Below are 13,378 nucleotides of genomic sequence, written 5' to 3'. Positions count from 1 at the left end.
AAATGGTAGATCGCACAATGGCTATGCTAATTATTCTCATGCCTGAGGTTTCCTCTCCGGCCCACACCTAGGGTGTGTCTCCATCTTGAATGGGTGTAACAAAAGGTTAAAAGACATTGTTGATATGTAAAAGTCTCAAATTCCTTCTCTATTAGAAATGTTAGATCATGCAGTAGATATGCTAATAACAAGTTTTGTTTCATAGTAAGTAAGTTGCAGCCAGCTGCCTTTGGGACCCTAGGCCTTTCCCCGCCCCCATGCAAATGCCCGTCGAGGCAAGTAGCCCCCCAGAGGCAAGAAATGTTTTTTTTTTTTCAGATATGGCCCCCTCAGGCCTTCCCTTGGCAACATGCTGGTTTTGGTTATATATGTTTCTGTTCACCCCACACCCTTGATACTATAGTCATTTAGTTAAAAAGAAAAGGGGGAATTGTCGTATGCTTTACATTGGCTTGTTCTAGCCCTCCCCCTCCAAGAGAATTGGATGAGTCCTGTTAATTTCGCGGGCCTGCTTGGCCCCGCCCCAAGGGACCCTGGGAGAGGGTTCCAGAGTCCGAGAGTTCCTGAGTTCCCCAGTGACAGAGTTCCTGAGTTCCGGAGTTCGAGAGTGCGAGGGTGCGAGAGTTTCTGAGTTCGAGAGTAAGGGAGAGGGTTCCCCAGTAAGAGAGTTCCAGAGTTCCAGAGTTGGAGAGTTCCTGAGTTCGAGAGTAAGAGGGAGTGCTTGTGCCGCCGCAAAGAGACAGCCGAGTTCTGTTTGGTGATTAGTTTGTCTTAGTTTATGAATCGTTGTTCCTGAATAAAGAAATACAGCTTCCCTGCCCAGCCGTTGTCTCCGCGTCTCTGTTCACCACCGTGAAGCTAGCCGGCCCGGCAAGAGCCTCAGAAATTTTAACAACAGAAAAGGATGAAGGGGACAAAAATAAATAAATAAAACCTTAGTCTTCTGCCCATAGAGTCCTTCCAATTCAATTTCGCCAGCATGCCTCAACCAATTCTTCTTTCTTCTTTTTTTACTTCAGAGGGAGGGAGGGAACAGAGAATGACACTGGAGTTTCTCCCTGGTACTATTTCTATGGGGTATCAGAGTTTTAACTCAGGACACATGCATAGCAAGGCTTGTGTCCTACCCAGTGAATTATTTCCTGGTCACAACTATCTCTTTGCAGACTTCTTATTATGTATAAAATATATACAAGGTCCTATTTTGTTAAACAAATGCTCATTAAGTTTTCTCCTATTTTCAGTTGATAGCTTTCCTACCTGATGTTACCGGAAAGCTCAATAATTAGGTATTGAGTATGGAGATAAGAACGTGATTTCTCTTCCTATTTCCTACTCCTTTTAATATATATGTGTATATATATATATATATATATATATATATATATATATATATATAATATTTATTTATTTATTGGATAGAGAGCCAGAAATTGAGAGGAAGGGGGAGAGAGAAAGAGAGACATCTGGGGTTGGGTGATGGTGTACCTGGTTGAGTGCACATGTTACAATGCACAAAGTCCCGGGTTCATGCCCCCAGTCCCCACTTGCGGGGATGGGTAGGAATGCAGTGCTACAGGTGTCTCTCTGGCTCTCTCCTTCTCTATCATTCCATTCCCTCTCTATTTATGATTGTCTCTATTCAATAAATAAAAATAATAAAAAACTAAAAAAAGAAAGAGAGAGACACCTATAGCACTGCTTCACCACATTTAAAACTTTACCCCTACAGATGGGGACTGGGGCTTGAACCTGCTTGAGAATTGTAACACATGTGCTCAACCAGCTTTATTTATTTATTGAATAGAGACTACCAGAAATCAGGAGGGAAAGGAGAGAGAGAGGGAGAGAGAGAGAGAGAGAGAGAGAGAGAGAGAGAGGAAAAGAATAGAAAAGAAGGGAAGGGAAGGGAAGGGAAGGGAAGGGAAGGGAAGGGAAGGGAAGAGAAGAGAAGAGAAGAGAAGAGAAGAAAAGAGAAGAGAAGAGAAGAGAAGAGAAGAGAAGAGAAGAGAAGAGGAGACCTGCAACAGTGTTTCACCACTTGCAAAGTTTTACCCCAAGGGCTGGAACTGGAGTCCTTAAGCATTATAGTATGTGGGCTGAACCAGGTGGGCCATCCTCCTTCCCCCCTCCACCTTCTACTTCTTATTCTGATACCATCTTAAAGGGAAACAAATATGATAGGTCCTGAAGACTTTTCTCTTTCTGTTGTGGAAACCTAAGATATGACTGACTTCCTACATCCAAAGTGCTAAGAGACTTCCCCTTCCTAACAAAGCCATTTGTCTTTCTGCCTGGAGGAAAGACTTCATAATTAAACAATTCTTCCCTAGAAGTTCCTTTTTATTTCTTTTCAACATGTATAGAGAAGAATAGGATCTTTTCCTAAAGTCTTTTTTTTTTAATTTTCTATTTTCCTTGGGAAAATAAAAGCTTCCTGAATTATGCACAGTTGAGTATTTTTCTGTCTAAACTCTTTCCATAAACCCTTTTTCTGTTTATACTAAATTCTACTACTTTGAGTCTATGGCCCACCATTTCTTCTTATCGTCCACTCTGTGCTCAGTTTCTTCTCTTCAACACAGTTTCATTGCCTGACAAGTCATAGTGAATGGTCTTCTTCCTCTCCCATCTCACTGTTCATTTCAGAGGAGAACAAATGGATGACTTTTAAACTACATCTCCTCAGGCACTTGACCTCTGGCAGATGTACTCTCAGTAATACCTCCTATCTGTGCCTCATCCAGGAGTCATATGTCTACTGTTGGATGTATCATAGTGTATTGAAAATGTATTTCAGGGCTATTTTACTTATTAGAATACTTGAAGAGAGTAACGGTTTAACTAAATCATCTTTTTGACATCTCCAGTCCTTATCAAACATCTGACACTACATAGGCATGTTGTAAATGAATGGATGACTGCTTTTCTGAGTGAATAAAATAACTGCTACTATTTTCAACTATGACTATCCTGAAAGCACTCAAGTTTTAGAGTTTCAGCACTCAACTGTGTGGATGACTAACTTATGTGACACTAAAATAAAGTGCCTTCTAGGTATGGAATGCCAGAAGAGCTGAAACAAGTACTTTTTACATGTCACCAAAGAACTGTAGTTCTTTGGTTTCTCAGTGGTGTCAAAGAAACTTAGTTTGCAGTAATAACAACAGAAATTGGAGTTAAAAGATTTGCACTGATGGAGCTATTCCTCCATGCACCTATGTATTCAAAGTACATAAATATACTACTTGCTGTATTCCAAGTATTGTGAAAAATATCAAGAATTAAAAGATGAAAGATACAATTCTTGATCTTGGGGAGAGCACATGAAATGTGTGTGTGTGTGTGTGTGTGTGTGTGTGTGTGAGAGAGAGAGAGAGAGAGAGAGAGGTTCGCTTGTTTGCATGTGGAAGAAAGTATTAACATAATTATAATATAGTCCCTATGTTATGATGGGAGATGTATAGGATAAGATGACAACAAAAAGGACAGGTAGCTAGCTAGTTGAGGACATAAATCTGAGGAGATTTCCTAGAGAGGACATTATGCAGTTCAACTTGGTCATATTAATATCTTTCATTTATTTGTGTACTGAGAAGTGTGGTGTGTGTGTGTTTGGGGAGGTTTGAGGAAGTTTGAAAACTGCTCTTGTCAGGTGAGACATTTACAAACTTCTTTGAACTATCATTTAGAGAACTCTTGGAATATGCTTGCCTTCAAATATTCATAATGTCGAATGTGAGGGTGTTGCAATCAGAGCACTAAATGACATCTGTAACTAAATTAAGATAATGACTTATTCAACATATCTTTCAACACCTTTTTAGTGTAAAGTGTTATATCAGTTGATATTGCAAGCATAAAATTATCTCACATGGCTGTGTCTCCCCCTCAAAGAAATTATACAATGTACACATAATATTATATTGAAAGTGGTAAGTGAATTGAGATAAATAAAAATTTACTTAGAAGGAAGAAAAATCTCTCCATCAAGTATAAACATAGGACTAGGAAGTGGTGATTACAAACTTGGAGGAAGGGTAAGATTTAGAAATCTGGAAATAATTCTACTATCCTAAATATATTAGAGCTAGAAAAGTGTTCCCCAGGGATGGGTATGTGCTGTGCTTCTGAAATTTTTAATATGCATCCATTCATAAAACACCTGTTAACATCTTGTTAAAATGCAGGTTATAATTCCATAGGTCTGGGTGAGACCTGAGAGTTGGAATTTCTGACAAGCTAAAGGTGATGCTGAAGCTTTTGTTTTGAACCACACCTGGAGTAGCAAGGGTCTAGTTTACCTGCTTCAGTATACATGAGGATTTTGAAATTCCAGGCAGGAAGGAACTTGCCCAGGGCACTAGACTCATTAATAAAATAGCATCTCTCTGTTTCATACCACAGCAGTTTACCACATAGTGAAAGACCCTGAATTTAAGAGTCAGGCTGATCTAGGCCCAACTTTGATCTTTCAGCTTACTAGCTGAAAGAAAAGCTTTTGGGTAGCTCATTTTTTTTCTAGTGTGTAGTCTACTGATAAGTAATTCCTACTCTGTAGAAGAGTTGTGGTAAATCAGTGGTATGGATGGTAAACAAAGCATACACAAGGGTGTTTAGAACACAGTATGTGATCGGAACAGGAAACATTTCTTTATACCTGATAGTCAATTTTGCCAGCATGGAGGTATGCACAGTGATCTTACCTCAATTATATCTCCCCTGGCTCGCAGGATGAATTAGCATCTAGTGATTTTTTTTTTGGGGGGGCAGCTAGTGCTGGTTGGCAAACAGCTGTCTGTAATAAAGGTCAATGAAAGAGGATTTTATCTTTTTTGTGTGATTTCTGTGGAAGAGAATTCAGAAAGGTAGGCATTTATCTATTAATGATTTTTTTTTTTACTTTGTAATTGAGATCTTTAAAACATCTGCTCATTAATAGAACATGCTAAATGCCACACATGCTAATAGAGGATGTTTTTCATTCCACTTTGGTTATTTTATGAGTTTTTTTTCTTCTTCTTCTCTAGGTTCATAACTTATTCAAGCTTTCTTGGCTGTTTACTTAAATACCAAGACAAACTGAATCTGAGTTTCCAAGGACACAATAAGAAACAATGATGAGTGAATATTTTCTTTAATGAGTTTTCTGTTTCAAATACTAGAAAGCAAAAAGGAGAGGCTGTGACCCTTTTTGCATTAGTTGAATGTTTCACTGAATCCACATAGAAGGCACTAAAGGTAAAAAAAAAAATCTGCTAGGAATTAAGCCTGTTAAACTGTGCAGTGCCATTTTAAGAGCTCCTTCAGAAATCTATTTGGAAATCTTCAGAGGTCTATTTGAAAATCATTGTTCTTGTATCTGAATTATTAGGGACACCAGTATCACCCACTTCTTACTACTGCAAACATAGCAACAGTTGCCATGCTAGCGAGAGATACTAAGCTCAAATACTGGAGTCAAGAGAAAGCAGGGCGGGGCCAAAGCTGGAATCAGGGTGTTGAGCACAGTGCAGTGCTGCCTATACAGACTTAGTCTAGTTGTTCTCTTTAGTCTCATTGCTGTATTCTGTCAGACATTTCAGTAGAGCAGAGGCAGTCTCCAAAGCAGGATTTTTGAACCTAGTTTTACTATCTGTCATACATAAACATCATTGCCAAAAGCAGTCTTTGTGTTTTGATATATGCAAGCATGAGTTTGGACCCTTGTTTGATTATGAATGGAGAAAGGGCCAGGGTTTCTCTCCATTTCTAGGAATAAAAAACTCATATGACTCTCATTATTAGAAAGTCAGGCTATTCGTTGTCCTAATATGTCATTTCATCTAATTGAAAACTGGGAAATCTGTCACCATTTATTTAGCAGTGTGCCTCTGGCGAATCTTTGCAGGTTCCTTTCATGTGGCTGGGAATCAGCTAATTAGTATCACAAATGCTTGAAATGGGAAGTGTACTCTGGCTCGCCCTTGGGTTATGAGAGAGCCCATTTTAGGCTGCTAATAAGCACCACTGAAGGATAGAAGAGAACATGAAATTATAGCATCAGAATAGCCATGGTAAGAGCTGCATCTTATTCACTCTCAAGTGCATACATTGCAACCTAAATATGTCATTTGCCCTAAATCTTCCCATGCAAATATTCATGCTTAACAAATACATTCAGGTTTTTTAAAAAGAAACAAGATACTCAATTTATAAATGTAAGGTATTTTTTTCCATGTCTTCATTTTTTACTAATTTCCCGCTTTTCACATAGCACTGAGGGACATAACTAAAAGGCATACCAAGCACTTTCATACCTCAGATCAGTATGCATCTATACATATCTTTCCTTTCAGCCCCACTTCTCAGTAGCTTGGTATGCTTTCTTTTACTATTTTTTTCCATTGAGAAAGAAAGACCATTCAAACTGAAAGTGGTTTTAAAAGTCAAGGAACTGAAGGAAAGGTTGACATTTTTCACAAAGTTCTAACTTCAAGGCTGAATGCCTTTGTTCAGTATGAAATTTCTAAGCCATATCTCTCCAAACCTCTCTCCGTATTACAGCCATCAGAATGGATGGAAACCTCACACATGGTTTGTCAACTGGTCACTGGGTGGTGCAAGAGAGAAAGGCAACTAGAAAAGAACCCACTCTCAGAAGTGCTCTTAGTCCAGAGCAGCTCAAGGAGTTCTTAGACAGAATGATACTACATTTCAGTACCAACTATTATATTTCCAGTTCTGTTGATTTTTAGGCTATCAGCAGCGTACAATGCCATGTCGAGAGCACAACAATGCATGATATTTGGGGTTGTGGTGAAAATGTTTTATGTGAACATAAATAGATAAGACATAATTTTCAGATCTTTATGAAATTCATTTGACTTCCTATAAGAATTATCCCACTTTCTTTAATCCCTCGTATTATATGATATTAAAGGACACAATTAAATTGTAAACCAAGTAATTTCATAGCCCCACATCAGTATGTATAGGTATCTTCTTTTTTGTTCTCACAGCCAATGAAGCAATTTTCTGCTTTTGTTAATTAAACAATATATGGTCACAGCAAGAAGTTTTGAAATTAAAAAAAAGAGATAGGAGACCAGGAGGTAGCACAGTGGATTAAGCACACATGGCATGAAGCATAAGGATCAGCATAAGGATCCTGGTTGGAGCCCCCAGCTCCCCACCTGCAGGGCAGTCGTTTCAAAAGCAGTAAAGCAGGTCTGCAGATGTCTGTCTTTCTCTCCCTCTCTCTGTCCTCCCCTTCTTTCTAGATTTCTCTTTGTCCTGTCCAAGAACAAAAACAGCAGTAACAACAATAACAACAACAAGGGCAATAAAAATGAGGGAAATAGCCTCCAGGAGCCGTGGATTTGTAGTGCAGGCAGCTAGCTCCAGTGATAAATCCTGGAGGCAAAGAAAAGAAAGAGAAAAGCCAAATGGCAAGAATTATAATGCTTGTTTGGATTCCAATTACTCTTGTTTAGTTCTTGCATTTTCCTACTGTAGACAATGAATGAGCTTGACAACCAAGTTTTAGCAAGTGAGTGTAACAACAGTTATACATCCTAAATGTAGTAATTATCCTGAAAAGAAAGAAATTTTGTCTGTACACTAGGGAAGCAATATCATACTCACATTATATGAGTAATATGAGTAAAGTCTACAGAACTTGAATTAGGTGGATTTGATGGGCGACTTTGAAAGTAAAGAAACATGTGTTTCTTAATTTATAACTCTTGACATTAATGTTTAAGTAGAATTAGCTGAAAGATCCTGGGATTTAATTGTATTCATTATTGAGGAAATGCAGTGTGTCTCTTCATTTTTAGATCAAAAATTCATGCAAGTCTTATCATTAGATAGGTTATTTATTTTTCCAAAATGTTAGCTAAAGGATTCTTTCAAATGATGCAATGAATGCAATGGAATTAGCTAGTATTGTAGAGAATTTAAACAAAGGACTTGGTTTTACAATGTTCTTACTTCAATAAAGAAATCATACTAAGGCTGTGGAGAGCATAATGATTGTGCAAAAGATTTATACCTGAGGCTTTGAGGTCTCTAGTTAAATCTCCAGGACCATCATAAACCAGAATTGAGCAATGCTCTGGTTTTTTCTGTCTGTAATTTTCTCTCTGTATCTCCATCATTAAAAATAATTTAAGGGGGTTGGGCGGTAGCACAGTGGGTTAAGCACACATGGCAGAAAGCACAAGGACCGGCATAAAGATTCTGGTTCAAGTCCCTGACTTCCCACCTACAGGGGCATCACTTCACAAGCAGTGAAGCAGGTCGCAGGTGTCTATCTTTGTCTCTCCCTCTCTGTCTTCCCCTCTTCTCCCCATTTCTCTGTCCTATCCAACAACGAAAAACATCAACAACAACAATAGTGACCACAATAAGACTACAACAACAAGGGCAACAAAAGAAGGAAAAAAATGGCCTCCAGGAGCAGTGGATTCATGGTGCAGGCACCGAGCCCCAGAAATAACCCTGGAGGCAAATAATAATAATAATAATTTTTTTTAAAGTAAAAGTGATACTAGAGTTATCCCTCCCAACTGGTTCCCAGGCGTCTAGAAGGCGTCTACTTTCTGGTGGGCATTTGATTTTATTAAAAGTACAGTCAGGAAGTCAGATTTGTTTTCAGAGACATGATTAAAGAACATAGTGAAAAGTAGGATTGGCTATGACATGCTGGCAAATGAGGTAGATGTTGTTTGCTGTGTTCATATTGGTCTATATTACTGGAAATAACTTGTTAAGATATATATATATATATGTCTTACTATATAATATATATATATATATTAAGAAGAATTAGCTGAAGTAAAGTGGCTAGTATCAGATGTAGTTACAGAGAGAAGGGAATGAAAAGAGTGTTCTATATGTTCCACTGACTCTGGCAGAGGCTTAGAGGGAGAAAATTCAGCACTCTGGATAGCTCCCTGTTATTTATCCTTCAAAGTATAACCAGAGGTTAAAAGTTTCTGCTTTCTGGTTCAGATACATTGTCCAAGGATAGTCTCCAGAGACAGGACAGTATAATGGAAACACAACCAGATATGCCCAGGTTAAATGCTGTTTCATGTGAGTAAATTAAGTCATTTGAGTCTCAGGCTGCTTTACCTGAAAAGTTAAAAAGAGGCAGTCTATTTCATAAGAATGTGAAGATTAACTGGCAATTTTTTTGCAAGAACCTATCCTGATTATTTATTTACTGTCCAGGTAGGGATTTTAGTATCTGTCATATATAAAGCACTGTTCTAAGTACAGGAGAAACAGGATCAGAAAGTGGAGAAATTCATGTCCTTGCTATACACAACTTAACATATACAACATAACAATACTATAACTCAAACAACTGGCTTAAACTATTGTTCTAGGTAGATGTGAATGCTATGAAGTTCTCATGCTTAATCTTATTGTCTGATGACTTAATCTTTTATTGGGTCACTTGGAAGAGACACAATGTAGACTCAAACAAGGTGATTAGTCAGGTAATAAAACACCCATAGAAAACTAAAATCCTCAAAGAACAACAACATCAAGTGAAAAAATTCAATGTACATAGAGTGGTGCAGAGGTTAAATTTTATTTATTTATTTATTTTCATTATGCTATCTAACCCACCCTCTCTCTCTTCCTCTTTATCTCACCCTCCCCTCTCAATTCCCCAGTATACTTTAAAAATAAAATGTAAACAACAAACAGGAGGGGGTTGGGAGGAAGGGCTGTGGGGAGTCCTGGTTTCATAGTGCTGTCACAGAGCCTCAGCAATAATCCTAATGGTATAATAACTAAAAAAGAAAAGGGAAAATAAAAGTGCAGACAAGAAAAAAGAAAAGAAAAAGAAAAAAAACGGGGGGGGGGGGTAAAGCACATATGCAGCAACCTTTAGTGTTGGTGCTGGGGATTAGAATGAATGACAAGAGTGGTACTTGTCTTTGGGCCAGCAATCACACACTGCTTCAAAGTTTCAAAGGTGAGCACTGTGCCTGGGGTCATGGTGGAGGCCACACAGGCAGGAATCCATCAAGGGGATTCATTCCATTCCAGCTGTTGACCCAGTAAGGCTCCAAGCTGTCACCCGCATTGATACAAAGGTCTCTGATATCCCAGGAGGTGGTTCAGTGACCAGGGCCTTGGACTGTGATGTCTGAGGTTCTCTGACATTTGTCCAACTTTGTCTGAGTAATAAATGTTCTGCACCTCCCCCTCTCTCTCTCTCTTGCTCTTTCTCTTTCTGTTGGTGTGTGATGAGATAATAAATAAAATCTTGAAAATTTTGCATCCTAAATTGATGCCATTTTGAAAAAAAAAACAGAGAGAGATAAGAGAGAAATCAAGTTGGCTTAGGGATTTGTTCAGTGCTGGAAAGTGGAAAATCAATACAACAGGGGCAAAGTTTTGCCCAATGCAAAGGCAGGTGAGTCATGTTCTTCTCTTTGGCCAGGGGTCTGGAAAGTTTGCATTTTCAATGCTGTACATGAATTCAGTCTTTTCTACAGGGGGAAACAATGAGTTTCTGAATTTAGCCAAGTAAGTAGAGAGAAGTGATAACAGTATTTCAGCGTTGGGAATGCAGAAAATCGAACTGTGGCTCACAGATGTAAAAAAAAACTGTCCTATATTGAGCCACCTGGCAGGCTGCTCCATTCTTGACATGAATTAACAATCTGTGGGCTCATGTTGGAAGATGAATATGGGGGCTGGAGAGATAGCATAATGGTTATGTGAAAAGCTTTCATGCCTGAGGTTACAGGCTTCAGGTTCAACCTCCCAGCTCCACCATAAGTCTGAGCTGGGCAGTGCCCTGGAGTCTCTCTCTCTCTCTCTCTCTCCCTCCCTCCCTCTCTCTCCCTCTCTCTCCCTTCCTTTCCCTCTCTCTCCCTCTCCCTCTCTCCCTCTCTCTCTCTCCTCTCTCCCCTCCCCCTTTTCTTTTGACACAAGAGCACTATTCAGCTCTGATCTTTGGTGGATTGGGAGACTGAACCCAGGACCTCAGAGCCTCAGACATGAAAGTCTCTTTGCACAACCATCATGCTATCTACCCTGCCTAATCCTCTCTGTATCTCACTCTTTTTAATTTTATTTATTAATGAGAAAAATAGGAGGAGAGAAAGAACTAGACACTAATCTGGTATATGCTGCCAGGATCAAACTCAGGACCTCATGCTTGAGTGTCCTATGCTCGCTCCATCCACTGAGACACCTCCCAGACCACCTTTCTTTATTTTTATCTCTCAATAGTAAAAATGATAATAGGGTGTTGGGTGGTAGTGCAGATTGCTAAACACACATGGTGCAAAGCGCAAAGACCCGTGTAAGGTGTAAGGTATAAGGATCCCAGTTCTAGGCCCTGGCTCCCCACCTACAGGGAGGTCGCTTCACAAGCGGTGAAGCAGTGTCTATCTTTCTTTCTCTCTGTCTTCCCCTCCTCATTAAATTTCTCTCCTATCCAACAATAATGATAGTAATAACAGCAATAATAATAACCATAATGATAAACAAGGGTAGCAAAAGGAAAAAAATAGCTTCCAGGAACAATGAATTCATAGTGCAGGCACGGAGCCCCAGCAATAACCCTGGAGACAAAAATGATGATAATATAAAGTATAATAAAATATTAAATAAAGGGCTGCTTATATTGCATACTGGTTATGAAAAATGACTTTCATGTCTGAGACACAAAAGGTCCCAGGTTCAATCTCCAGTACCACCACAAGCCAGAGCTGAGCAGTGCCCCAACAATCAATCAATCAATCAAAGCTTGGGCTAGGATGATAGCATAGTAGTTAGCATCTTTAACTCTGTATCTCTTCTTTTCACAACTAAATTTAATACTAAAATAAAGTAAAATATTTACAAAAAAGGGGGGAAGAACTTTGGGGATATTCTGGTAGTTATGCAAGAGAGTTACATGTCTGAGGTTTCAGGAACCTAGTTTCAATACCCAGCATCACTCTCAGCTTGAGCTGAGCCATGTTGTGGTGTTGTTTTCGATGGGCTGGCTTCACAGGCGGGTAACAGATGACCAGGGACTCATGGCTGGGTTGTACGCAGTATCTCTTTATTCATGCAGGACGCAGCACAATCTATACCAAGCTAAGCTAAACTCACTACTACAAACAATCTTGTCCTTATAAATATACTAGCCCAGTAGGGTGGGAACAGGATGCAACACAGAAAGGGTGGAGAGAAAAGTGACTGGTGAAAATCAGGGTATGACAAGGAGAGGGGGCGGAGCAGGCAAGAATTTTACCACTGAACCACCAATGCCCTGGAGGTGTTGGTATGCTTCTAAAAACCCCTTCTATTTCATTAGTTTAATACCCCCTGCTTAACACTGTATTCTATTTACATAACTACTGTATTCTATTTACATAACCACTGCAGGGCATTGGTTCAATCCCCACTAGTTCATGATATGTTTTGGATGCCTGTATAGGGATTGGTTTGATCCCATTCAAAGCGGTCTATTTAAATCACTTTTACATTTACATAAAGCACCACACTCCCTCCAGGGCATTGGTGGTTTAGTGATAGAATTCTCGCCTGCTCCGCCCCCTCTCCTTGTCATACCCTGATTTTCACCAGTCACTTTTCTCTCCACCCTCTCTGCGTCGCATCCTGTTCCCACCCTACTGGGCTAGTATATTTATAAGGACAAGATTGTTAGTAGTTAGTTTAGCTTAGCTCGGCTTAGATTGTGCTGTGTCCTGTATGAATAAAGAGATACTGCGTACAACCCAGCCATGAGTCTCTGGTCATCTGTTACCCCCCCATGAAGCCAGCCCGGAAAAAACAACACTGGAGGGAGGGTGGTGCTTGTTAACAGAGGTTATGTAAATAGAATACAGTGGTTATGTAAATAAAATGCAGTGTTAAGCAGGGGGGATTAAACCAAATGAAACAGAAGGGGGTATTAGAAGCATACCAACAATTCCCCCTTTCTTTTTAACTAATGACCATAGTATCAGGATTGTGGGGTGAACAGAAACCTATATCGTACAGGCATTTTCAAAAGAACTGGCATGAGACATGGAAAACAAATTGGCGAGCAGCAATAACTAGTGTGATGCCAAGGGGAACGTTTCTTGTCTCAAAGGGTAAGGCCTAGCAGGCGAAAGGGCATTTCTTGCCTCTGGGAACGCTTCATGCCTCTGGGGGCATCTCTTGCCTCAAAGGGCATTTCCTGCCTCTGTGGGCATAATCTAATAAGGAGGGGGAGTTTTCTGACTCTGGGGACAGAGCCTGCAGGCGAGGGCACATGGTCTATAAAGTCTCAAGGCAATTGGCTGAAGTTAGTCTTTGAGAAACACAGCAGCATGTACCAGTAAGTCCGATGGAGGTGTCAGTCCAAAGTAGCTGACCACAGAAGAAA

The 13,378-nt window shown here is 39.7% G+C and overlaps 1 protein-coding gene across 1 annotated transcript in view; it reads right to left on the bottom strand.

Moving 5' to 3' along the window:
* TNNI3K (TNNI3 interacting kinase) overlaps positions 1–13,378 on the bottom strand; it is a 428,191-nt gene that overhangs the window by 49,460 nt on the left and 365,353 nt on the right. The window contains 1 exon segment of the mRNA XM_060202368.1: positions 2,863–2,872. Coding sequence (XP_060058351.1) covers positions 2,863–2,872 — 10 coding nt within the window.

Source organism: Erinaceus europaeus, chromosome 11, assembly GCF_950295315.1.
Source record: "Erinaceus europaeus chromosome 11, mEriEur2.1, whole genome shotgun sequence".
In the NCBI taxonomy this organism is placed as follows: domain Eukaryota; kingdom Metazoa; phylum Chordata; class Mammalia; order Eulipotyphla; family Erinaceidae; genus Erinaceus; species Erinaceus europaeus.
The sequence above is the reverse complement of the archived record's forward strand: the minus strand, read 5'-3'. Positions and strand labels throughout refer to the sequence as shown.